This window comes from Rattus norvegicus, chromosome 18, assembly GCF_021556685.1.
Source record: "Rattus norvegicus strain SHRSP/BbbUtx chromosome 18, alternate assembly SHRSP_T2T, whole genome shotgun sequence".
Lineage (NCBI taxonomy): Eukaryota > Metazoa > Chordata > Mammalia > Rodentia > Muridae > Rattus > Rattus norvegicus.
The window spans coordinates 27,155,986-27,179,721 of NC_141551.1; the positions used below are offsets into that span (position 1 = coordinate 27,155,986).

The 23,736-nt window shown below is 44.6% G+C and overlaps 1 protein-coding gene across 4 annotated transcripts in view; it reads right to left on the bottom strand.

Annotated features, from left to right (window-relative positions):
- The window catches only part of Sil1 (SIL1 nucleotide exchange factor), a 231,764-nt gene that overhangs the window by 143,375 nt on the left and 64,653 nt on the right, over positions 1-23,736 (bottom strand). For all 4 annotated transcript variants that reach the window (XM_087592460.1, NM_199376.1, XM_087592462.1 and 1 more), the window contains one exon: positions 13,068-13,206. In XM_087592460.1, coding sequence (XP_087448586.1) covers positions 13,068-13,206 — 139 coding nt within the window. The remainder of the gene's footprint in view (positions 1-13,067; positions 13,207-23,736) is intronic.

Consider the following 23,736-nt stretch of genomic DNA (forward strand, 5'->3'; position numbering starts at 1 on the left):
ATGGTGTTCTTCTACACACCCTGCTATTAGTGTGACAGAGATGGCCACATCAGTCTTAAGAAGAGCACATGCAGCTTCTGCACCCAAGAAGAGCAACAAAACACCTGCTTTGTGCAAGAGCAAGGCACTTAAAACAGGAAAGAAGGTAATTATTGCAAAGCTGGGTTTGAACTTATCTTTCTTTCTTCTGGATGATCAAACAGTGAGCGTGGGGGTAGGAACTGCAATCTGCAAACATATTGCCATAGTGACTGGGAGCTTAGATAGAGGGATAAAACAGGCAGAATGTAAATTACATCAAGGGACTGAGACGAGGGCCCTGATCACTCAGATCTGCAGAGTTCTGACACTAAATGAGCGCCCTCCTCACCAGCTGATGTGCCTCACTGCTACCAGATCAGACTGAGCACATTGGTATCTGACCAATCACCTGCCTGGAGTAGCCATCTCCTAAGTATACAGGAGAGGCACAGGCACAAGAGAGGCTGGCAATGGCCCTTTACTAAGAGCCCTCACTCTGCCGTGAGGAATGAGATGCCATGTGCTATCTATCCTAAGGACGGGGCTATGTTGTGGTCAGTTCCCTCTTTACCAAACAGGTCTCCTAGACATGTACATACTGTAATTTACCTTTTTATTCTGAAGCAATTTCAGACTTCCAGAAAAGTAACAGGGTGGGGGGGAAGTACAGAGTTGTCACATACCCTTCACCTGATTCCCCTGATAGTAATATCTTATATAACTATAAACCAATTGACAAAACTAAGAAATTAGCACTGATAAAGCAGTAGGAAGCTATATTCTTTATTTGGATTTCACCAATTTTCGACCTTCTTCTGTCCCAGAATGTAATCAAACATACAACACTGTATTTGATTTTCTTCTTAGCATCCTCAGCCTGTGACAGTTCTCAGTGTCTGCCACTTTGTAAGATTTATATTTATTCACATGTGTATGTGTCTGTGTGAATGTATACCTCTCCACGTGTGCCTGTACACGCACATTTATCAGAGGAGGGTACTGGCTCCCTCCGAACTGGAGTTACAGATATCTGTGGGATACCTGGCTTGTCACGTAGGTAATAGGATCTGAATTCAATTCTCATGATTGCTGAGCAAGTTTCCTAATGCAGGAGCATCTCTTCAGCCCATATTTGCCTCTCTCTGTGTGTCTTCCTGTGTCTGTCTCTCTACCTCTCTGCCTCTCTGCCTGTCTGTCTGTCTGTCTGTCTGTCTGTCTGTCTCTCTCTCTCTCTCTCTCTCTCTCTCTCTCACACACACACACACACACACACACACACACACACACACACACTGCTTTGTTTTGTTTTGTTTTGTTTCAGAGACAGGATCTCACTACGTAGCACTGGCTGTCCTGGAACTCAGTGTTTAGACCTGGCTGAGCTCAAACTGCCTGCCTCTGCCTCCTGAGTGCTGGGACTAAAGGTGGATGACACTATTCCTTCCTCACATTTGATATTCTTGGCCTACACACCTCAGTGTCTGGCATTCTTGACTTGAATACTGGTCGGCTGTTTTCAGATTATACTCTACTCCATTTTGGAATCTGTTACTACACAGTGTCGAACCAAGAAAATGCTGTACCATTGAGCTACCCCTTCAGCCCTTGCCTCAAGTGTCTGATAACTACCCAATTTTAATACAACAGAAACAAGAGAAGTTAATATTTATTTTGGAAATATTAAATATTTAATACCTTGTTCATATTATTTTCTCAATAAATGAAAGTTGATTTTTAACTATTTTATAGCTGGGCATTTTTCTATTAAAACTATATATTTACTTTTCTGTGTATGGGAGCCTACATGATTTTATGTGTACCACACATATACAGGTGCCCACAGAAACAAAAAGGGATGTAGGATGCCCTCAAAATGGGTTATAGGTAGCTTTCAGCTACCCGATGTGGGTGCTGGGACCTGAACTTGGGTTCTCTGCAAGAGCAGTGAGCGCTCTTAACTGCTGTGCCACCTCCCCTCCTCTACCACAGAATACTTTTTAATGACAAAATATTTCATTATATATTTGATTAAATCTTGGTGAATTAAATAACTTGCCCAGAGCTACATAGCCATAAAAGACACAGGTCAAAGTGTGAAGCTAGGCGGCTGTGACACTCGGGTACCACATCAACAACCAAATGCCAAAACTCCCAGGCTCTGCCCTTCGCTCACCCTTCTCTACAGAGCTTCAGGGACTGAAAGGGAAGGAGGGGCATTGTTAGGTTTGTTTTTCTTTTCCAAGGGAGACAAACTTAATTTTGGTTTTAGTCTTCACGACCAGAAGATTTCTTTTTCTTAGTAAGAAGCAGACTGCTAGTTTAGGACAAAGGACATTCTCCAGGGACCTCGCTCTGGACTGGCATCAGGCAGGGGAATAAAAGGATCATGAAGGTATACTTAATTCAAAAGAACTCTTATATTTTATAAGCCCTTTGCAAATATGTAGAGCAGGGAAGTCACAGGGTTTAAAAACGAAACATACTGGAGAGACGGTTCAGCACTTAAACGGCTCTTGGGGCTCTGGCAAGGAACCCTGGTTCCATTCCCAGTATCCACATTGGGCAGCACATAACCCCTTGACCTTGTGTCAGGAGATCCAACAAACACCCATTCTTGGCCTCCCCAGGCACTTTGTATGCACATGCTGCACATACATACAATCAGGCACACACTCATACACATATAATTAAAACATAACTCTGTTTCAAAAGAAAAATAACACCCCTGAGATTGCTGGTTCCCGTGTCATACCCAGAATATGACAGGTGCCTGTCTTCATCCTGAGGTCCTTCCAGGCTGAGCACATACCATTCACACACACAGCAGATATGTGTCAAGGGACCTGGCCACAGGAGACAGACTAGGAAATACTCCAGCTACACTTCAAGATTTGTTTTTAATGCTATGACTTCAGATCACTCAGTTCCACAGACTTGATTTTCCCCAAATCCCCTCTCTGGCAATGCTAATGTGTTTCTCCTCTCATTCTGACTGATCAGTGAAATGCATGGCTGGAAGGACTGGCTTGGAAGTCATTTCTTTGATGCTAACAGAATTGAGAAAATATTCCCTCAGCTACATACATCCCATCTATCCATCCCTGCCACCTGTCACTCAGCTGCAGGTAGAGGCCATTACAGCAAGGCAGGAAAGGGGACAACAAAGGCAGGCTATGCGAGGGAAAGAAAGACAAGCTGAGAGCATGAGAACCAGAGGGGGCCTGGGGAGATGGCTCACTTGATAAAGTTCTTGTTGTGCAAGTATGAGGTCTGAGTTCAGACCCCCTGACCCTGAAAATAATGAATGATGATGTCTAAAACCCCAGTGCTAGAGTAGCAAAGGCAAGCAGATTCCTAAAGCTCCCTGACAGCCTAGCCATTAGTGAACTCCATATTTATGAGAGACCCTGTCTCAAAAGCTCAAGTAGAGAGCTGAAGTACTTCTTGCATAAGCATAAGGACCTGCGCTCAAACGTCCAGCACTGTGGACATGGCCATGGGTAAGCCTTTAACCCCAAAACCATAGGAGGTGCACACAAGAACACTGCTGGGGGCTCCTGGCTACCAGTCTAACTCCAGGTTCACTAAGACGCCCTGTCTCAAGGGAATAAGGTCGAGAGTGGTAGAGCAGGACACCTGACATCCTCTGGCCTCCACACATACACCACACACTCACATGCACATAAACACACACACACACACACACACACACACACACACACACACACACACAAATAAGGTAGCAACTAAGGACAACACCACCTCTGGCCTCCACACATATCCTTAAACCTATGCAGACACACACACCATATGCACACAAACAAAAAGTAGGGAGGAAAGAAAGGAGCATTTTGTCTAGTCACTATAAAACCAAAACACTGACTGACTGTCTTAATCACACTCAGATAAAGTTTTAAAATAGGTAGGGAACGTCCTAGATTTGAAGCCAAACAACTCTAATCACTGTGCAGAGAGAGCCACCTACCACACTGTGTTTGGGGTCACCTGGATCTAACCCCAAGACCTAACCCAGAAAGCAATGGAGGACAGCCAGCCTGAAGAGCTCAGGTCTCCCTGAGTAGCTCCACAGCCTCCAAATTCACACTGCTTTGTTCTCACATGGTCCTCCGCAGATGCTGTCTGGCCTTTGTTCGTCTGTTTTGCTTGTTTACTTGATTGCTGTTTTGAGACAGAGTCTCCTACAGTCCAAGCTGGCCTTGCACTCCAGCTCACTATACGTAGCTGAGAGCAAATAATATGCACAAAAGAACATAAGGGGGAAATCAAGGAAAAAAAGCAAAAGATACTTTTCTCCTCTACCCGACTGCTAGACCAGAATTCCTGTGTCTTCTTAACTCTCAGCCATGAAAGGAAGTAAACAACCCGTGCTCCTCCTCTGTCTAAAGCAGGAGACGAGAAACCAAAGCAGGCGAATGAAGATGTTCTGGAAATATGGAGGCTGTTGCTAAGCCTAGGAGGTTTCTTTCTTTCCGTACTCCTGGGGTGGGGACGGACTGTTATAAATATAAGCGATTACTGTTCCATAAACACTCACCTCTGCCCTGATAAACTAATTATAGCCACAGATAATCAAATTTCAAATTTTTTAATCCAAAGAAATAGTTCCCATCTTCTAAACAACACCATTACACAAAACATAAACATACTTTTCTGGGAATTTAAAAATATTAAATAAAGTTCAATTTTTGGTTTGCCCAAATTAACATAGTGTGGGAAATAAAAGAATATCGGCAGATGCTTGTTTATGAGCAACAACAGTGAAAGCCTTGACATCTACAGAAGCACAATCAGCGCAGCTACAGCCCAAACAACAGCAGGCTCACAGAGCCGCCGCACACTGTCCTGCTCCATTGCTTCTCTTTCTAGGCACACTGGAAAAGCAGTGGCTAGCAGGATACAGATGCCACTCCAACATGCCACTGTCAAGGTTCTCACAGCGTCCCATGGGTACTCCTGTCTTCACAAAAGGGATAGCCAGAGCTACCTCACAGGCGGTCTTATAGCTCCCTAACCTGCCTACCTGCCTGTGCCTCCTGAGTGCTGGAATTAGTGTTGCTACCACTGCCCTGCCCTGCCCTGCCCTGCCTGAATTTTAAACCCATCTGTACTAAATCTTTTCCAACACATACCAAAATCTCTCTTCAAGAAGCGTCAATGACTCTGCCTTTGGGAAGTCTTTTCTTCAAATACTGTTATCACAGAGCCTCATCCCTGTCTGGGGGCGGGTCCTCCCTACACCATAAGCTCATAGAGGCAAGCCTCTGCTATGCCTTCCATAGAGTTCCTACATGTGTTCCGTAAAAACTAAGCATGCAAGAAGTTCTAGAAAAGGGTCTCTCGTTTGAGCTCCAGGCCACCTGCATGCTCACCTTGGAGATGGAGCGACCTTACCAGAACAGTGAAGCCAACACTAGAGGACGAAGGGCAGCTGGAGCTACCCAGATTTTCTGACCTGAAGCAGAGTCCTTGGCATGAAGGCTGATGCTGGCATTGCTAGCTAGTTCTTGGTGGTCCCTGCTCAGTCTAAGGTTTCCATCTCACCCATTCTGAGAGTTGGCCTTTGAAAGCTGAGGCTGTGCCACTCTGAGAGGTGGTCCTGATTAAACCTTGGGGAGAACAGGCAGATGAAAGCAGAGGTGGGGAGGAAAAGGGCCATCGCAGAGCATTGAGCATACAATACTTGTTAAAAAGCAGCTGGCCAGCAGCTGCTGTCTATCACACTCCAGCCCACAGACTGCACCCTGGACCCCAGCCTGTCCTATCTAGGTAATAAAGCCAAATCCTGGGCAGACATGTTCTCATGGCACTGCAGAGCCCAGCCAACAGGGTGCCCTCAGCCCTGCAGTACCCACAGTGGGGATAGCAAGTCTTGCTGTCTCTGCCTCAGCCTCTTTGGTGTGGGGTGAGGTAGATCTGGTTCTGAGGGAAGGCAGGATAACTATCCAGGCAGGCTAGAGAAGAAACTTACCATCAAGAGAAATGAGACCTCTCCGAAATGAAGAAATCTAAAATGTCCTTATAGTCTTCTGGGGCCCTCATATACGTCAGCCTGCCACTCTCTCTCCTCTCCTACTGTAAGGGCCATTTGTCAGCCTTGAGGAGCCTGGCAGCCGTCTCCCTCAAAACACCCTGATACACCAGGCGGCTTTGTGTGTTCCCACCTCCCTGGCCCAAACCCGCTGTCACCTCGTACCATGGCTACTTTCATAGCCAGAGTTCAGGTTAGAGTTCTGAGTTTTCTGGTCATTGAAATCGTTTAGCAGGAATTCAAATGTCTTTTGGGGTACTGATGATGGTGGAATATTTTATGTTGTTCTTCTGTATTAAAAAGCTGGTCCTGGGGCTGGAGAGATGGCTCAGTGGTTAAGAGTACCCGACTGCTCTTCCAGAGGTCCTGAGTTCAATTCCCAGCAACCACATGGTGGCTCACAACCATCTGTAAAGAGATCTGATGCCCTCTTCTGGTGTATCTGAAGACAGCTACAGTACTTATATATAATAAATGAATAAATCTTTAAAAAAAAAAAAAAACACTAAAAAAGCTGGTCCTGGAGTTGTAAAGTTTCTGTCCCATGTCAGGCAAGCCACCTGACTTTGTGGCAGGAAAAAAAAAAAAAAGCAACGCAGAGCAACTCAAAACATTAGACTATTGGTTTCCTTGAACTGCCTAAAATATTGCTAAGATATAAACCGTCTTTCAAAAATTTCAAGACTATTATATGAATTTTCTCTACCTTGGGATTTATAAGTTTATTAGGGAGAGTTAAAATCTGTAAAATCGACAGGAAGTGGTATTTGTGCATGCACTTGGGAGTCAGGGGCAGGTGGATTTCTGAGTTTGAGGCCACCCTGGTGTACAAAGTAAGTTCTAGGATAGCCAGGGTTACAGAGAAATTGGGTCTCAAAACACACAAAACGAAACAAACAAACAAAAACCAAAACAAAACATATTAACTTAAAATTTATTAACACAGGGTTGGTAATTACATAGGTAATCTTAACATTCAGGCTGTAAAATTCAGCATATAGACAGCACCATCAAACAAAACACCTAGTCCCTCAAAGTTCATAGTTCTGGGAAAGTCTCCAAATACACTAACCCAGCTTTCTAAGTCCTGCAGTTGTGCTTCTAGTTAGCTGAATATGTCAACCCAAAACACGGTTTTCATGCTTAGAAGCTCACCCTGAGAAAAGCTGGGCAGACACTGGCTATAAGAATATATGTCTAAGCCAGGTGCTTTTAATCCCAGCACTCGAGATCAGAGGCAGGCAGATCTCTGTGAGTTTGGGACTAGCCTCGTCTACAGAGTGAGCTCCAGGACAGTCAGGGTTACACAAAGAAACCCTGTCTCAAAAAACCAAAAACAAACAATGTTTAATGAAAAAAGCTCCCTATGATAGGCAGAAATGCCAGCTCCTAGGGGTCTCCAAGGAAGATGATAGGGCACAGCCCTTCCTTAATACCACTAACCACTGGGCAAAGCTGCCACATGACATGCCAGCTGCCAGGGGCTGCCCACACTATGAACACCATTGAGCTGACTGCTCTACTCTCCCTCACCAAAGAGGGTCAGTTTTTCCAAGTTCTTCCTCCACAGGAAACTCTCTCAGACCTTTGGCTCTGGCAGTCAAAGGCCAGTGCTGTCCTGTACAGCAGCTGAAGATGTAAGTCTGTCCTGTGTGGCAACCAAGGACCTATGACTTCTAGCCCAGTGAAGACCACCATGGAGCCTAGGTAACTCTCCAGATAGCTGGTATGTTGGTCACTTTAATTAATACAGAGGCTATTTGGATTATACTTCCTACTAGAATGTATCCTCCTCAGATCTCTGATGGGACGGAAGGCTAACTCAGTTCTGTCACTTTCCTACAGCTATAAGCTTTGCTGAAAAAGGCAGACACCATTTTCTTCACACCAAAAGGAAAGCTCACAAAACCACTTTCAACACAACTTTTACTATTCCTTTACTTTAAAGTAACTTGCTTTCCAAAGGCTATTCTTAATAATTAACCACTTAAATGTGTCTAATGAAAACTAGCTGGATAAAAAAATTAAAATTTATATGAACTATAAGTTATAAACATCTTAAGTTGTAAAAGCCTAAATAAGTTATGAGGGTCTAAGAAAATAATTTAACACATAGACACAGGGACACATAAGACAAGGTATAACGCTGAACCAGCCTGCCTCCATCTTGGGCCTGAAAGCTATCTTATAGTAAAGACAAACTAGGTTAATTCCTAGGGTTGGGCTATGCCCCACTTGTAACCTTAACTCTAAATGGTTCTGTTCTGCCTGTTCCAGGAAATGGCACCATGCCTTTGTCCCACCTTGTAATGAGCATATCGTTATGATCACCGAGTTATGACTACCTCATCTTTGTTTCAGGAGGTTGTTATGGTCAACTTGTTATACTTAGGTTCTGTTTTTGTAACCCCACCTATTTGCCTGCCAAATCCCCCATTTGGAACCCCCTACTCCTGAATATGAAAACCCTTATCTTCCCCATGTCTAATGCTGGTCTTTTGATCTCTGCCTTTAGGGAGGGATAGCCCATGTGCACAATTTTTTAAAAAGCTTGCTTTAGTTAATTTGGCCGTGATGATTTAGGTCAGTGGTCGTTCTCCTTGCATCTGTGGGATTAACAGTGACATATGACAAACTTGTACTACCAAGGAGCAAAGCAGATGCTCAGAGTAAACAATGCTTAACAAAGGCAGGAGGGAGGTGACAGTGTTAGAGGAAGAAAAAACAGAGATACAGTTAGAAAATGAGCAAATTCTATTCTCAGTGAATCCCTTGAAGACTTGAAAGGCCCCAAGCTAGGAAAAGAAGGCACTGTACATGTGAATGAGCCAAAGATTAGCTCTGAGAATCTCTTCTTGAAAGGATGCTCGCTATAGCCACTTGGGCCAAAAAGGAAGTAGAGTCAGGTATGAATCCCAGCACTTCCGAGGCAGAGGCAGGTAAATCTCTGTGAGTAAGAGCCCAGCCTGGTCTACAGAGCAAGTTCTAGACCAACCAGAGCTACACAGTGAGACCCTATGTGCATGTGCCATTACCTCCTGGTGGCAATAAAGAAGTTCCAGATCTGTACCCTCATAAGCTACAAATATTTAGGTATCGACTACCTTTAGGCTTCTGCTAGGTTCCCACCCATGAACGTATTAACTGATTCCTTGCACACACAAGTGCTGTCACAGAGATAACAAACCATGTAGCCCCTCTGAAGCTGCAAAGGCTCAAAAGCTCCGGAGACAGCCTTGTCACCCCAACCAGGGTCAGGTGCTCCTTCAGACAGATGTCCAGAGCCTGCAGGAAATCAGGCTCCTCTCTTAAATACTTGAAACCAGAGTAGTTGTCTATTATAAATGAGGATTTTAAAATTCAATCCCCTCTTATTGCTCGTGCAGATCTGAAATGATCTGACCAGATGGCTGGCACTCTGTAATTCTTGGATTGCTCTCATCAGTTGATGATTTAGATTTTTTTCACTTTTCCACCCCTTACATGAACGTGTTCTTGCACAGGCTTCCTGCATGCCCCAATTGCCTGGGCTCTAACACCAATATTTCAGGGATTCTTACAGCTGCCTTGAAGTCAAATTGGGTCAATAAGAGGCCTCGGATTGAAAGTGGCTGTGCTTTCTTGAGCCCAGAGGGGCTGATAAGCAGCATTGACAAGCATGAAGGACAGGGTGCCATTGTCCAGGTGTCTTCCTCATCTCCGCTTCTCCTTCAAGTCACCAAGGGAGCAAAGATGTATTTGTTTTAATAACAACATATTGAATATGTTCTGTATGTCAAACCCTTTAAGAAACAGTTTACACACACACTCACATACACAAACTCACACATTCACACACACACTCACATACACACACACACTCACATACTCTCACACATACTCATACATACTCACATTCACACAGACTTACACACTCACATTCATGTACACACATTTACATACACACACTCACATTCACACACACACACACACACACACACACACTTTGCTTTATTCTTATACCACTTAAGTGTAATTCTTATTTCCATTCCTATTTTCAGATGAGATTTTAGAGATTCTGAGCAACCTGAGTGTCCACAGCCCAGAGAGAGCCACAGTCAGGTCCAACATCATAAAACTGCCCAACTAACTTCCCCACGGACTCCTCAGCACAAGAGAAGGCCTGGCCTTGCCACACCAATGGCCTTCTGTTCTTTCTGTATTGCCTGAGAACCTATAAGCTACAGGGCACAAAGGGTTCATATCCAGTTTGTTCCTTAGGAAGATATTGTGGCACAGTATGGGCGTAAGGGTGTCTGAGTTTTGACACTAGGACTTATTGGTTGCTGTTCTGAGTAATCTCTTTGTGCTGCAAGTGAGTTTTGTCTGTAAAAGTTAGGAGAGCTATAGCAACTACCCTCAAAGGGTGCCTGGCAGAGTCAATGCTTAGTATATGTGAGCCATTTCTTTCTGGCATAAGGTAGGGTCTCAGAAAATGCTCAGGGAAGATAAAGCCATCGAATGTGGCTGCAATCAGTGTTCCATAATAACAAATGCACAGGCACAAAATTCTGGAATCCAGGAGCACTCAGCTCCAGGACAAATCTCAGTTCCCTGCCCAGAACCAAGAGGACCTGCCAGCAAACAGCTTTCCTGCTTGCTTATGCACAGCTGACACTGAATCCACACTCAAAGGCTTGCTGTGGCTGTTAGGTGAGGCAGATCCCAAAATAGACCAAAGAAAAGGAGACAGGAAAATCACTTCCAGGAACAAGCAACTCCCAGTGACGACAGTGACAGTAATAACAGTGGCAGGCAGACTCCAGGGGTGAGACCTGTGGTTGTCTCAGTGCCCACCTGGCCCAGTGGGAAGACATAAGAAGTCACGTGTGCCAGGCTGCAGCAGGCAGTCTGACAATCTGCCTTCCAATAAGCCCAGCCCATAACCCAAACAGCCCCGTTACCCTAGTAATCTTCCCTCTGAGGCAAAAGGAAATCAGAGGTATGGCCTTCCCACCAAAGGCCAAAGTCCTTCAAACAGAGGGGCAGAACTGCTTGGTTGGCTGAGACAGGGTCAGTAAGTATCTATATAAACTCACCCTTGTCTTCAACATCCCCGAACAGTGCCCACCATGTTCCTGTGTCTGCCTCTGGCTCTCAAGCAGGAAACACTCTTCTAAACATTCTGTTTGCACTCATCCCTGCTCCCTCATCAACACTGCTATTGAAGGAGGAAGGGAAAGCATTTGATAACCATGGCAGTCTTTCCTTTATATCCTAAGCCCCCTTCCTCAGGTAAGATCACCAGGAAAAGAAGGCTGCATGTCCATGCACCCTCAGTAGTGTCCAATTCCACAAGTGGACTAAAGATGCGTACAAGTAGGGAATTTACCTCTGAAAACTAGAATATCCAAACCGAGTGATACAGTCAGTAGAGGACTTTGAATCTGCAGTGTGCTTTAGTGGCAATAGCCTTTGCAGCAGCTTTAAGAGAATTCTGTACAGAAGAGTCTATAAGGAGCTCTTGAGGAACTACAAGCTAGAGGGTGTTGTCAAAGGAGCATCAGTTCCGTGTAAGTGCTTCTCTCTAGTTCCCCAGCTCTCTCAGGGCCGCTCCTCACTTAGTCCCTGGCTCTTCCTTCCAAAGAATACGTGTAGGGGCTCTTGAGCCACTAGCAGCTGCGCCCCTGCCAGAGGGCTAGCACAGCTCAAGGATGAAATATGAACGCTGTTCTGCTTGCAGTGCAGACCAAGGGCTTGAAGGGGACTACTGACCTAACTAAAGGGACAGAAGTAGAAGTAGGAGCCCAGAACGCCAGCCTCCATCTACTCCGCACACTTGCCAGTTTACAAGACTACCAGTAACCCTACATAAAGCCAGAGGACCATAGCCACATCTTCTACCTCCCCACTCCTGAGAGCCTCTCCAAGCTATTCCCCAAAGACCAACTGAATTCTGTTCTCAGGGAAGCTGAGAGGACAGGCAGAGTTGGACCTGCTGAATCCTCTCTTATACCTCTGTTCCTAAACTATCCTTTGCTGAAGACACGAGCTCTCACTTGGCTTCTTTGGGGCTTCATCAGTCTTCTGCAGCAGCTCCTACCCACATGCAAGCCTAGCAGTGATGCTGGGGGCTGGCACAGCCATGCTATCCCTGGCAGCACAGCAGCAGCGGGGGCTGTGAGGACATGGTGCTGAATACCAGAAGGACCTGATGCTATGCGATGGCTGCTGCCACAATACAGAACACAAGCTGCCTACACTGAGAATAGTCTGAGTGTTGGCAGAGCAGGCTCCAGCCCAGGACAGCTGGAGACTTGAAGGAAAAGTAGGAAAGACAGCGGATCAAGCCTGAGGCCCATGACATTTGACCTCAGGTGAATAACACAAGTCATCTAACCTTTGGAACCTCAACATTTCCAGTGGGAGGTAAAGACAGTAGTAATTCTATTCCTGTGAAGTTCTAACATGGTGTGCACGAGGAGCTTAGCAGTGGGCCTGAATATAGTAAACATTTCACAATTTTGGGCCAGTCATTATCACTTGAAACCCTGGACTCAGGGTCATAAAGGGGTTAGAAAGTTGTTCCCTCTGAAGATGCCTCAGTTATGATCAGGCAAGGACCAGCCCTTTTGCCTTGGCTCAGGTTCCTTTAACAGAACATTCGGGCCCAGCACCAGAGCTCAGGACTCCCATGAACACTATTTCAGCAGCACTGAGCCAAGCAACAGAGCCCAAAATAACATGTGCAGAGCAAGGCACATGGCACTGCCTCTCCTGAGCTTCACCAAGTTTCCCATCACTTGCTCAGAAAGCATGGTCACCCACCACAGACCTCCCTTCCAGGGCATTCATATACTGCACACTGCTCTTCTGGAGAATGGAGGTCCCCAAACCCCATGGCACTGCAGCTAACACTGTGATGGTCACCATGAGCATGGCCGCTCCCAACCTTCAGGAACAAAGGGCATTTGTGGCTTTAATTCAGTGTTTCTAAGGAGCAGAGCAAGGCTGGTACCTGGTTGAAGAGCCTGCCACTCTTGGGTTGGGTTTAACACCTCTAGGACTTCGGCATCCAGCTCCTCCTCTCTTCTGGTTTCCTTTGTATCTGAGTCCTCGTGGGTACTCTTCTCTGGGTTGGTGAGTGCAAAATTATTCTGAGAAAAGAAAATACTGCATGACCCACCACTATAAGAAGAAAGAACCAGCTTGAGGTGATACACTCTCCCCGCATGCCCCTCCTCATCTTCAGACACGTTTCAACACCTACAATTCCTCTCACAAGGTCAGCCTCAGAACCAGCACATGAGGCCAAATGGTTAAATGAACACAGTATATATTCCAGTATATATGGGAGTTTTGTACATGTACAGGAATACCACCAGAAGATTCCATACTCTTGAAGTAGTTAAAGAAAATACTAGGGAGAGGTTTAGCACTGTTTTTACTTTCTATTTAACTGCTTGGTAAACAGGCTGGTGGCTGAGTTCTAATTGACTCCCAAGTAGTCTGGCAAATCCCCTGGAGACCAATAGGGCATAAATGTTCTGAAACATCCCAAAGCATGGAGTAAGTTACAAGTGGTAATGTGGGATTCCAACTGGGCCAAGGCAAGAACATATCCCAGTTGGAAACTGCTTGCCAAACCTGCTTCTCCCTGTACCGCAGACATCACAGACAGGAGGACGGAGTCCGTGAAGCACTCTGAGCTGGGAACATCAGCACCAAGTGTTCATTGTCCCTTCCTGCTCTCCTGCTGTTTAATGCTTATTTTTATTTTATGCGTATAAGAGCCTGGAGAAGTTGCCTTTGGGACAGCAGGAGGGGCCACACTAGCACAGGCACACAGGGAGGCGTCCCCGGCCTGCGAAATCCCCTTTCATTACTCCTCATCTACTTCCCAAGTCCTACTCTAATAGTGTCTTCCTTAGAGTCTTCCTTTGAGGCACATCTGTGCTGAGTCCTTCACATCAACCTCATTTTGATTTCTCGACAACTCTAGCCCTGCCTGGGTAGTGTTGCATGCGAGTACTTCCTCCAGTAGCCTCTCAGCACTAGAAAGGAGCGCTCGCCTGCCTGGCCCTCAGTGCCTCATCTTTAATTAGCTGTCAAAGGAAGGGTTAAGGTGTTAAAGTGTTGCTGATAACAATACAGAGCCTCTCCAAGAATTTTCACATTTAACAAGAAATAAAAGCATGAAAATTAGATGGAAGAGTTTCATACCTTGTTACCTTGCTAAGGGCCAGAGAGGAAAATGTCCTAGACAAAGGCATGCTCTTAAATCATTCCACAAATTAATGAGAACACTGACTATGGCATAGTGGTAAAGAACTGGAGCTCTCTGTCATAGAACACAAGTTCAAATCCCATTTGTGTGTGTGTGTGTGTGTGTGTGTGTGTGTGTGTGTGTGTGCGCGCGCGCGCGCGCGCGTGCGTGTGTGTGATTCTGGGCAAGTTATTTAACTTCTGAAGGAGGTCTTTAGTTCATATAATGTAAGCCCCTCGCTCTGAAACATGGTACCTATCATCATCACCACCACTACCATCATCACCACAAGCACCTTACTTATAAAAACAATCTAAGCTTCCAGATCAGAGAAGTCTGTGCTATGACAACTTAGAGTAACTACACAGTATGGTTTCACTTAGAACAGTAGAGGGGAGGTCACTCTGTGCCCCAGGAGTTCAGCCTACCTCAAATCCCTCTTAGCTTTCAATTTTAAGTCTGTACAAAAATTAATACAAAGGAGAGGGGGGTACTGGAGAGATGGCTCAGTGGTGAAAAGCACTGGCTACTCTTCCAGAAGATCCTTGTTCAATTCCCAACACCCACATGGCACCTCACAACCCCAGTCTCAAGGGATCCAGAGCCTGCTTCTGACTTCCATGGGCACTGTACACACAATGTGCACAGACATACATACAGGCAAAGCATTCATGTGCATTAAACTAACAAAAATGTTTTTTATTGAATATTTTATTTACTTTCAAATGTTATCCCCCTTCCCAGTTTCCCATTCATAAAGCCCCTATCCCATCGCCCCGCCCCTGCTTCCATGAGGGTGTTCCCCACCCACCCACCCCTTCCTGCCTCCCTGCCCTGACATTCCTCTACACTGGGGCATCGAGCCTTAGCAGGACCAAGGGCTTCTAAAACTAATGTTTTTAAAGAAATGAAAAATGGTGTGTGTGATCCACAATGCACATCTATCAGCATAGCACTTGAGAGCTGATAGGTGTGACCCACAGTGCACATCTGTAAGCATAGCACTTGAGAGCTGAAGTGACAACAAGAGGGTCAAGAGAGCTCAAGTCTAGCCTCAGTTATATAAGCAAGTGCAGGCCAGTCTTCACTGTATAAGATCCTGCCAATGGGAAAAGGAAGAATGGTAAGGAGAAAGAGGGAGAGAGGAGGAGAAATAAGAGACAAAAGAAGAGAGAGAGAATATGAATTAAAAACAGAATAGCAGATGTATTTGTGAGACTACATTAGAGAACTTGTCAGGAAGATGTGGCCATCCAGGATTTCCAATTACCTAGTCTCCTGAGGCAGGTACTGGGACTATCCTTTACAACTGTATGCCCAAGTCCTAGCACACAAGACTTAGTTTACAATGGCTGAGTGAGTGTGTGAGTGAGTGAGTGAGTGAGTGAATGAATGAATGAATGAATGAATCATACTTCATAGGCAGGTGTGATTTTGGGGCTTTAGATACTGCAGACAGGTAGCAGTATCATATTTTAGAATTAAGCCTACTTTATCTGCTAAAGGAATATCCAGAACCTATGTACGCTAGGACCAAGCCACGCTGGCCAGCCCCTGGCCAAAAGTGCTAGAGCACAGGATTAGAACAATAAGCATTTCCTCAGAGCTGTGTAGATCAAATGCCTCCAGGAGCCAGGCAGAAATAGGTGAAGATGAGCGGAGAGGGCCAGGTGAAAGTAACAGGAAGCATTGGACCTGTAGGATGCGACCCTCCCACCTTCAAGGTGGGAAAACTGCTAATTAAGGCCAAAGTCTACCATTGACTGAATAGCCTTCTGGGACACACATAATGGGGACTCCCTTGTTAGCAGCTTTTCTCCGTATCTGACCTTGTCTGGGATTTTCTAAGCTCCCACATTTGTCTCTACCTGAGAAATGGCATACAGCCTCAATGAGTTTATAGGATCAATTTCCTTTCTTCTGACAAAACCTGTTCAGTCAGCACCTGAGATTCCTAAAATGCTTCCCCATGCTAATGAAATATGCCAGGAACCCTAGACCCCCAGCTGGTGACTTTGCCTATCCTGAAGGTCCCTCCCCTCACCCCCCTAACTTCATCAGCCTTCAATCACCCTAAGTAAAGTTGATCTACCTACTGACGAGCAATCCCAATGTGGTCATTCACCAGACGCACTCACAGGGCTTCCGAATCCCGTTTGGCATCTCCCACTGCCCTTGTGGAAGGAATCAGTGGATCCACAAGAGCAGGGAGACTCACGCTTCCCTAAGGAAGCTGCCGCTCTGCTGTACGTGCCTGCTATACAACTTGAACACAAACCGAAATCTGGGTTTTTATGTGACCTGTTCTCATTTTCAGACTGCTAAGAAGACCAAACCGAATGCCTGAGCTTTGAATTGCAGCGTTGCATTAGTACCAGGAGGTGATTCCAGGATGTGTGACAGTTAGCAGGAGAATAAGTCTCATAACCCAGGGCCTTAGTGAGGGTTTTACTGCTGTGAGCAGATACCATGACCAAAGCAACTCTTATGAGGAAAACATTTAATTGGGACTGGTTTACAGGTTCTGAGGTTTAGTCCATTATCATTAAGGTAGGAACATGGCAGCATCCAGGCAGGCATGGTGCAGGAGGAGCTGAGAGTTCTACATCTTCATCTGAAGGCTACTAGCAAAATACTGACTTCCAGGCAGCTAGAATGAGGGTCTTAAAGCCCATGTCCACAGTGACACACTTCCTCCATCAAGGCCACACCTCCTAATAGTGCCACTCCTTGATCTAAACAAATACAAACCATCTCATTCTACTCCCTGGCTCCCATATGCTTTTCAAACACATGAGCCTATGGGGGTCATACCTAAATATACCATAATGCAAAATACATTTAGTCCACTTCCAAAGTCCCCACAGTCTATAGCAGTCTCAACAATGTTAAAAGTCTAAAGTTCAAAGTCTAAGATTCATTCAGTCAGTTAACTGTAACCCCCAAAGCAAGAAAGGAAACCAGATGGGCAAACTCCAAACTCTGCATGTCAATGTTCGATGTCAAAGCAGGTTTCAGACCTCCCCTCCTTTTTCGTCTTTGTTGACTACATTAAACTCCTTCTCCTGGGCCAGTTCCACTCCCTTCAGCAGCTTTCCTTGGCAGGTGTCCCATGGCTCTGGCATCTCCAACATCTTAGGTCTACAAGTCAACTTCAGATTCACAGCCCTTTGTCCCAATGTCTGGGATCCACGCATGATCTTCTGGCCTCCTCCAAAGGGCTGGTGTCACTTCTCCAGCTCTGCCCTCTGTAGTACTCTAGGCTCTGGGATTCCACTCCATTGCTGCTGTTCTTGGTGATCATCCTATGGTACTGGCATCTCCAATATATTGGGTGGGATCTTCTGCTTCAACTAGGCTTCACCGATAACCTCTCATATACTCTCCTCATGGTGCCAAGCCTAAACTTCTTTGTCTTCAGACCTGGGACATCAACTGCAACTGAGGCTGCACCTTCACTAATATCCTTCCCTAGCCCCTCACAGTGCCAAGTCTCGGATGCTCACTATGACCCCTTCGTGACTTCAAAATCAGTACCACCTGTGTGATGCTTACACATTACCAAATTCAGTTGCAACATGAGCTACAATCTTGGCTATCTCTAGAACACAGCCTCTTTGTGCTCTCAGAAAACACTTCCCAGATTTCACCTCAGTGATGCTGGTCTCTTCTTCATCACTGCTAATTTCTTAGCTCCAGCTAACCAGCACCAATTGTCCCAGTAACCCCTTCTACTCTTGACTCTAAAGCCAGAGCCACAGGGCCAACACTGCCCAGCACTGCTGCTTGCCGAGCTGGAACATGGCCCCTTGTTCTATTATATCATCACCAGCTTTCTGTTTTCCAACTCCCTTACTGCCTATGCTTGGTTGTCCTGGAACTTGCTCTGTATTGCTTGAATTCAGAGATCTTCATGGCTCTGTCTCCTGGGATTAAACATGTGTACCACCATGCCTGGACCTAAACTTAGCTGGGTGAAATCTTGCCCCCAAATCCCACTCCTTTAATCTGTTAACTCCTAAAACATAGGATTTAGTTCCGTTCTATTTCCTGATGTCCTGCTAATACTCAAACCATGTATTTTATATTTTTCCTTTCTCAACCTGCTCCTTTTCAATAAAGTGCTCTTCATAAGAGTAAACTTTAGTAAACACCAATAGAATTTATACCAGGCTGTTTTGGAACTTCCTTTTTCAAAGCAATTAATCTAGATCTCCTCACCTTAACCTCAGGCAGACTCTTCCGACAATGGCAAAAAGCAGCCACATTCTTCACCAAAATACCACAAAAACAGTCTCTGGGTCACATACTGAAATTCTTTGTTTGCCTCCTGCCTACCACTCCTACCACTCCTACCCCTCCACAGGCAAATGCTGCAACTTGGAGGGAATGGTGTAATTTGGAAGAACAAGCCATTTACTGCTCTTCAAAATCCAGACAGGGCTGGTGGTGTTCATGCTGATGACTCAGGAGAGAGGAAAAGCTTCTGTTTCTGGATTTCATTAACAAAGGTAACAGATCATCCAACAACAAAGCTACTGCAGGTACCTGACATGTTTTCCTCCATAATAAAGGACCAAAGCATAGAAACAATAGCTTTTGCACTAGTATTTGAAGCATAGCACTTGGGTGTGGTAGGGATGTGGTAGGGACATCATAAAGAATGAAGATCAATCATGGTGGGGTAGTTTGAATATGCTTGGCCTAGGGAATGGCACTATTAGAAAGTGTGGCCTTGTTGGAGTTGGTGTGTCACTGTGGGTGTGGGCTTTAAGATCCTCATCCTAGCTGCCTGGAAGTCAGTCTTCTGCTTGCAGCCTTTAGACGAAGATGTAGAACTCTCAGCTCCTCCTGCACCATGCCTGTCCAGATGCTGCCTGCTCCCACTTTGATAATGGACTGAACCTCTGAACCTGTAAGCCAGCCTCAATTAAATGTTGTCCTTTATAAGACTTGCCTTGGTCCTGTTGTCTGTTCACAGCAGTAAAAACCCTAAGACAGACACATGGTCTTAATAAGGAGAGAACAAAGTATACATAATTTACTCAAAATCAACTCCAACTACTTGGTGGCTAAAGAGCCAGCAGGAGGCCCCCACAGGTCTCCCTGGGGCCATTGACACCAGAAGCATTTACTGCTGGAAAGGCCTGCAGCTCTCACAGGTCCTGAGCCCAGACTTGGGAGCTATCGTAGGTTACCACAAGCATGATCCTTCCCTCGCACAGGCTTTGTCCAACCAGGATCCTGAGAAGCAGCTGGACGGCTGCTCCAGCAGTTTTGCCAACTCAGCCCTGGAGGCAGAATGACAGCCAGCATTGAGCAAGGTAGCTGGTGAAGCTAAGGAAACCCATCTGTGGTCCTATCCATCTTCCTGCAACCCTAAGCAGTAACCAGGCCCAGCATTCTCAGAGTCTCTGCCTACTGGAGGCCCCAAAAAGCACACAGAACCTATCTTAGGCAGATGGTCCTTTGAAACACTGCCAGTAATACAACCTTTGGTCACATACAAATACCCCTCTGGACTCACTAGTGCAACCCAGTCCCTGTGAAGTACTCAGACACATGGCCCTTGCAAATAGATAGGAATCATGGCTCTGCTGTGATGCCTTGTATGTACAGGCCCTGTTGAATAGCCAAACTCTCACATGAACTGTAGAATAGTCATCCCACACTCACAGCCCAGAGCTGCTACCAAACTCACCTGAGAGAACTTAGGTGCAATCTAACAACCCCTGCAGCTGAAGCCACAAGCATGCCACAGACATTGTCTACGTGGATTACAGCTGAAGAAGCCACATGCTCTAGAGTACTCATCTAGAACCAAAGCCAATGCAACCTATCCTGTGGGATTAAATTCCTCAGTCAAAATATAACACAGGTTGAATGGAGTCAAAAATGAGACTGCTGCCTATAAGAAATTCATCCCATGAGTAAAATGGACATCGACTGACTGAAGAGATGGAGGGAAAATATCCAAGCAGGGAAAAAGGAGCAAGAGTAGCTGCACAGGTATTAGATAAAATAAGGCAGACACTTTCGAACACAAATAAGGCCATCATATAATAATAAATGAACCAATTCAGCAAGCTGAAATAGCATTTATAAGTGTATGTAGACCCAATGTTGGAATATCCAGTTGTACAAAGCAAGCTCTCATACATAATCATGGGGACCTTAACACCCACTTTCATCAAAGGAAAGATAATAGGCAATCAATGAAAAAATACTGGAGTTGAATTATACTATAGGCCAATTTAACAGATAATTACAGGACACTTCATCTAAGAGTTTCAGTATATACACTTTTCTTCTCAGAACATAGAATTTTATTCTGGATAGATTATATGTTAGACGACAAGTCTTTAAAAAAAAAGATTATATGAACTACAACCTGAAAAGACCTGTATTTTTTCCTGCTCACAATTGAATAAAACAAGAAATCTATAGAGACTTTAGAAATTGTATAAAGGGGCCACCAAGATAGCTCAGCAGGCAAAGGCACTTGCCACCAAGCCTGACTACTTTATATTCAATCCCTGGGACTCACATGGTGGAAAGAACAAACTGACTCCCACAAGTCACTGTAGGCTTACACCATGCTAAGCACATGTGAGCATGCATACACGTGCACACACACACACACACACACACACACACACACACATGCACACACACACTAAATAAATATGACAAAAAAATTTAGAAGAACTTATACAAATACAGGGGAGGAATTAATATTATCTTAAATGAACATCGGGTCAATAATGATTTTTTTAAATCAAATTTTCTTGAAACAAGTGGAACAATAAACACCTGTAAACCAGCACTTAGAAGTCAGTCAGGAGGATCAGCACATCAAGATCTTCCTCAACTACACAGTGACATCAAGGCTACTCCAGAACCTATCTCAGAAAACTAAATAAACAACAAAACTTCTTGAAACAAATGAAAATCAAACCATGATATATCAAAACCTTTGTGATACCAAGAGGGGGGTTTACAGCAACCTTTAAAAAAAAGACTTTAGGGGTTGGGGATTTAGCTCAGTGGTAGAGCGCTTGCCTAGGAAGCGCAAGGCCCTGGGTTCGGTCCCCAGCTCCGAAAAAAAGAACCAAATAAATAAATAAATAAATAAATAAATAAATAAATAAATAAATAAATAAAAGACTTTAAACAATGTAATAGTATAACTCCAGAACTAGTTGAACCCATAGGTGGTAGAAGGTAAGGGAAAAAAAGAGCAGACCATAGCAGAGATTTAAAAAAAAAAAAAAAAACAGACTAAAGAAGAAAAACAAAATATCAGTAAAGAGTTGTGGTTGGGGGGTTGGGGATTTAGCTCAGTGGTAGAGCGTTTGCCTAGCAAGCGCAAGGCCCTGGGTTCGGTCCCCAACCCCGAAAAAAAGAAAAGGAAAAAAAAAAAAAAAGAGTTGTGGTTGGTTTTATAAAACTTGATCCCATATAGCCCAAGCTGGTAGTGACGTCAGTAAGCAGCCAAGGCTGGATTTGAACACCCGTGCCTCTCAGGTACTGAGATTACAGATGCATGTCATTATGCCCAGCTCTGGGTTAGTTTTCTTGAAAAAAAAACAAAACTGGCAGAATGTTAGCTAGACGAAGCACAAATGTTATGGTTTTATGTGAAGTTTCCTCAGTAAGTTCATGGTTTGAGCATCTGTTTCCCATTTCACTGTACTACTTTAAAGGCGCAGGAACATTTATGAAATAAGGTTCTACTAAAACAAACAAGTCACTAGAAAAAGGACTCTGGAGGCCATAGACTCTGGTTGTCATGTCTCTCTTTCTGCTTCCAGCCCTCCACAATGTCACCAGCTTCCACTGCATGTTCCTGTCCCCACAGTCACTCCACACATTCTGATCACCACAGACAGCCACTCCATGAGGCCACCCATCCCTGTCAGAATGGATCCAAAGCCCATGGAACTATCCTTCAAAATACAATTCATTTCTCCTTTCTATCAATCAATTTGTTCACAGCAAACATGATTAGTGATAAAAGATAAAAGAAATAAATAAAATGAGAGATTTAAAAGGGGACATTGTAACAGATACTACAGAAATGTATTATTATATACAACTAAATACTAAAAATTGGAAAATCCACAAGAAATGGATTGATTTCTAGACACACAACTTATGAAGCTGAATGTAGGATGATGTCATACAGGTAAAGGCAGGTACAAGATAGAACGAGGCCTGTCATTGGACAAGAAGGAAGGATGGGTGGGAAAAAGGCTTTAGAGGAGGAGATGGGCCGGGAGAGAAGCGGCAGGAAGAACATGGAGGCCGATGTTAAGATTCCTCTCTGCACCTCTACAGTTGTTATGAATACTCTTAAGGGATGGATGTGTACAGGGCTTTGTATGTCTAGATGAGCAAATTATATAGTATCGATTGGATCAGAGGTAATTGTGTTGTGCGTTCTTTCATGTGGTGATTTAAGTTCAAGTATGTGGTGGCTGGAGACACGTGTATGGTGGCCACCTGCCTTGGGAACTGGATGGGTAGAGAGATTGTCACCAGGCTCAGAGTAAAGCCATTGGCAGTGTGATATGGGTTGGAGCAAAGTGGATGAGAGGCTTTGCTGACAGAGATGAAGATGTCTACCAGAAATCTTGGGGCACTATGGTGCTGGACCTAGTGTGGATAAAAGACAGCATTTTTTTTATAATTTTACAGCAACAGTTGAACATAACATAAAAAGCTTGAACAGATAAAAAAAATGAGTACTAAGAAGCTCTCCCATCGAGGACAGGCATAGGTATTGCAGGACATTTGACTACATTGTGAACTCTGAGATTGTTATTTAATTTAAAAAAACTAAAAGAAAACAACAACAACAATGACAACAAAAATATGTTTCTAGTTGTGGTGTGGCTCAGTTCTTAGCACACATCTTTAATCTCTCTAGCAGGAATACAGACACACCCTTAGAACACAGCTTTAATAAAAAATAATGAAGGTAAAATTAGTTTGTAGAAGAAAGCAGCCACTTTTGAAAATGATGTCTAGTTTTGGGTGACAAAGTGATGAATCAGATTTGTCAGAATAGAATATGGCCAACTCTAACAAGAAAAGAAAAGAAAGGGGATCTATTAAGAGAGAGCAGCATAAGGGGCTGGGGATTTAGCTCAGTGGTAGAGCGCTTGCCTAGCAAGTGCAAGGCCCTGGGTTCGGTCCCCAGCTCCGAAAAAAAGCAAAAAAAAAAAAAAGAGAGAGAGAGGGAGGGAGAGAGAGAGAGAAAGAGAGAGAGAGAGAGAGAGAGAGAGAGAGAGAGAGAGAGAGAGAGAGAGAACAGCATAAAGGGGAGAAAAAAAAAGGAAGGAAGCAGTTTCACTCAGAGTTTCACAGAGCCAGGTTGAAGAGAGAACAAGTTAGACACAGTGAAGACAGAATGAGC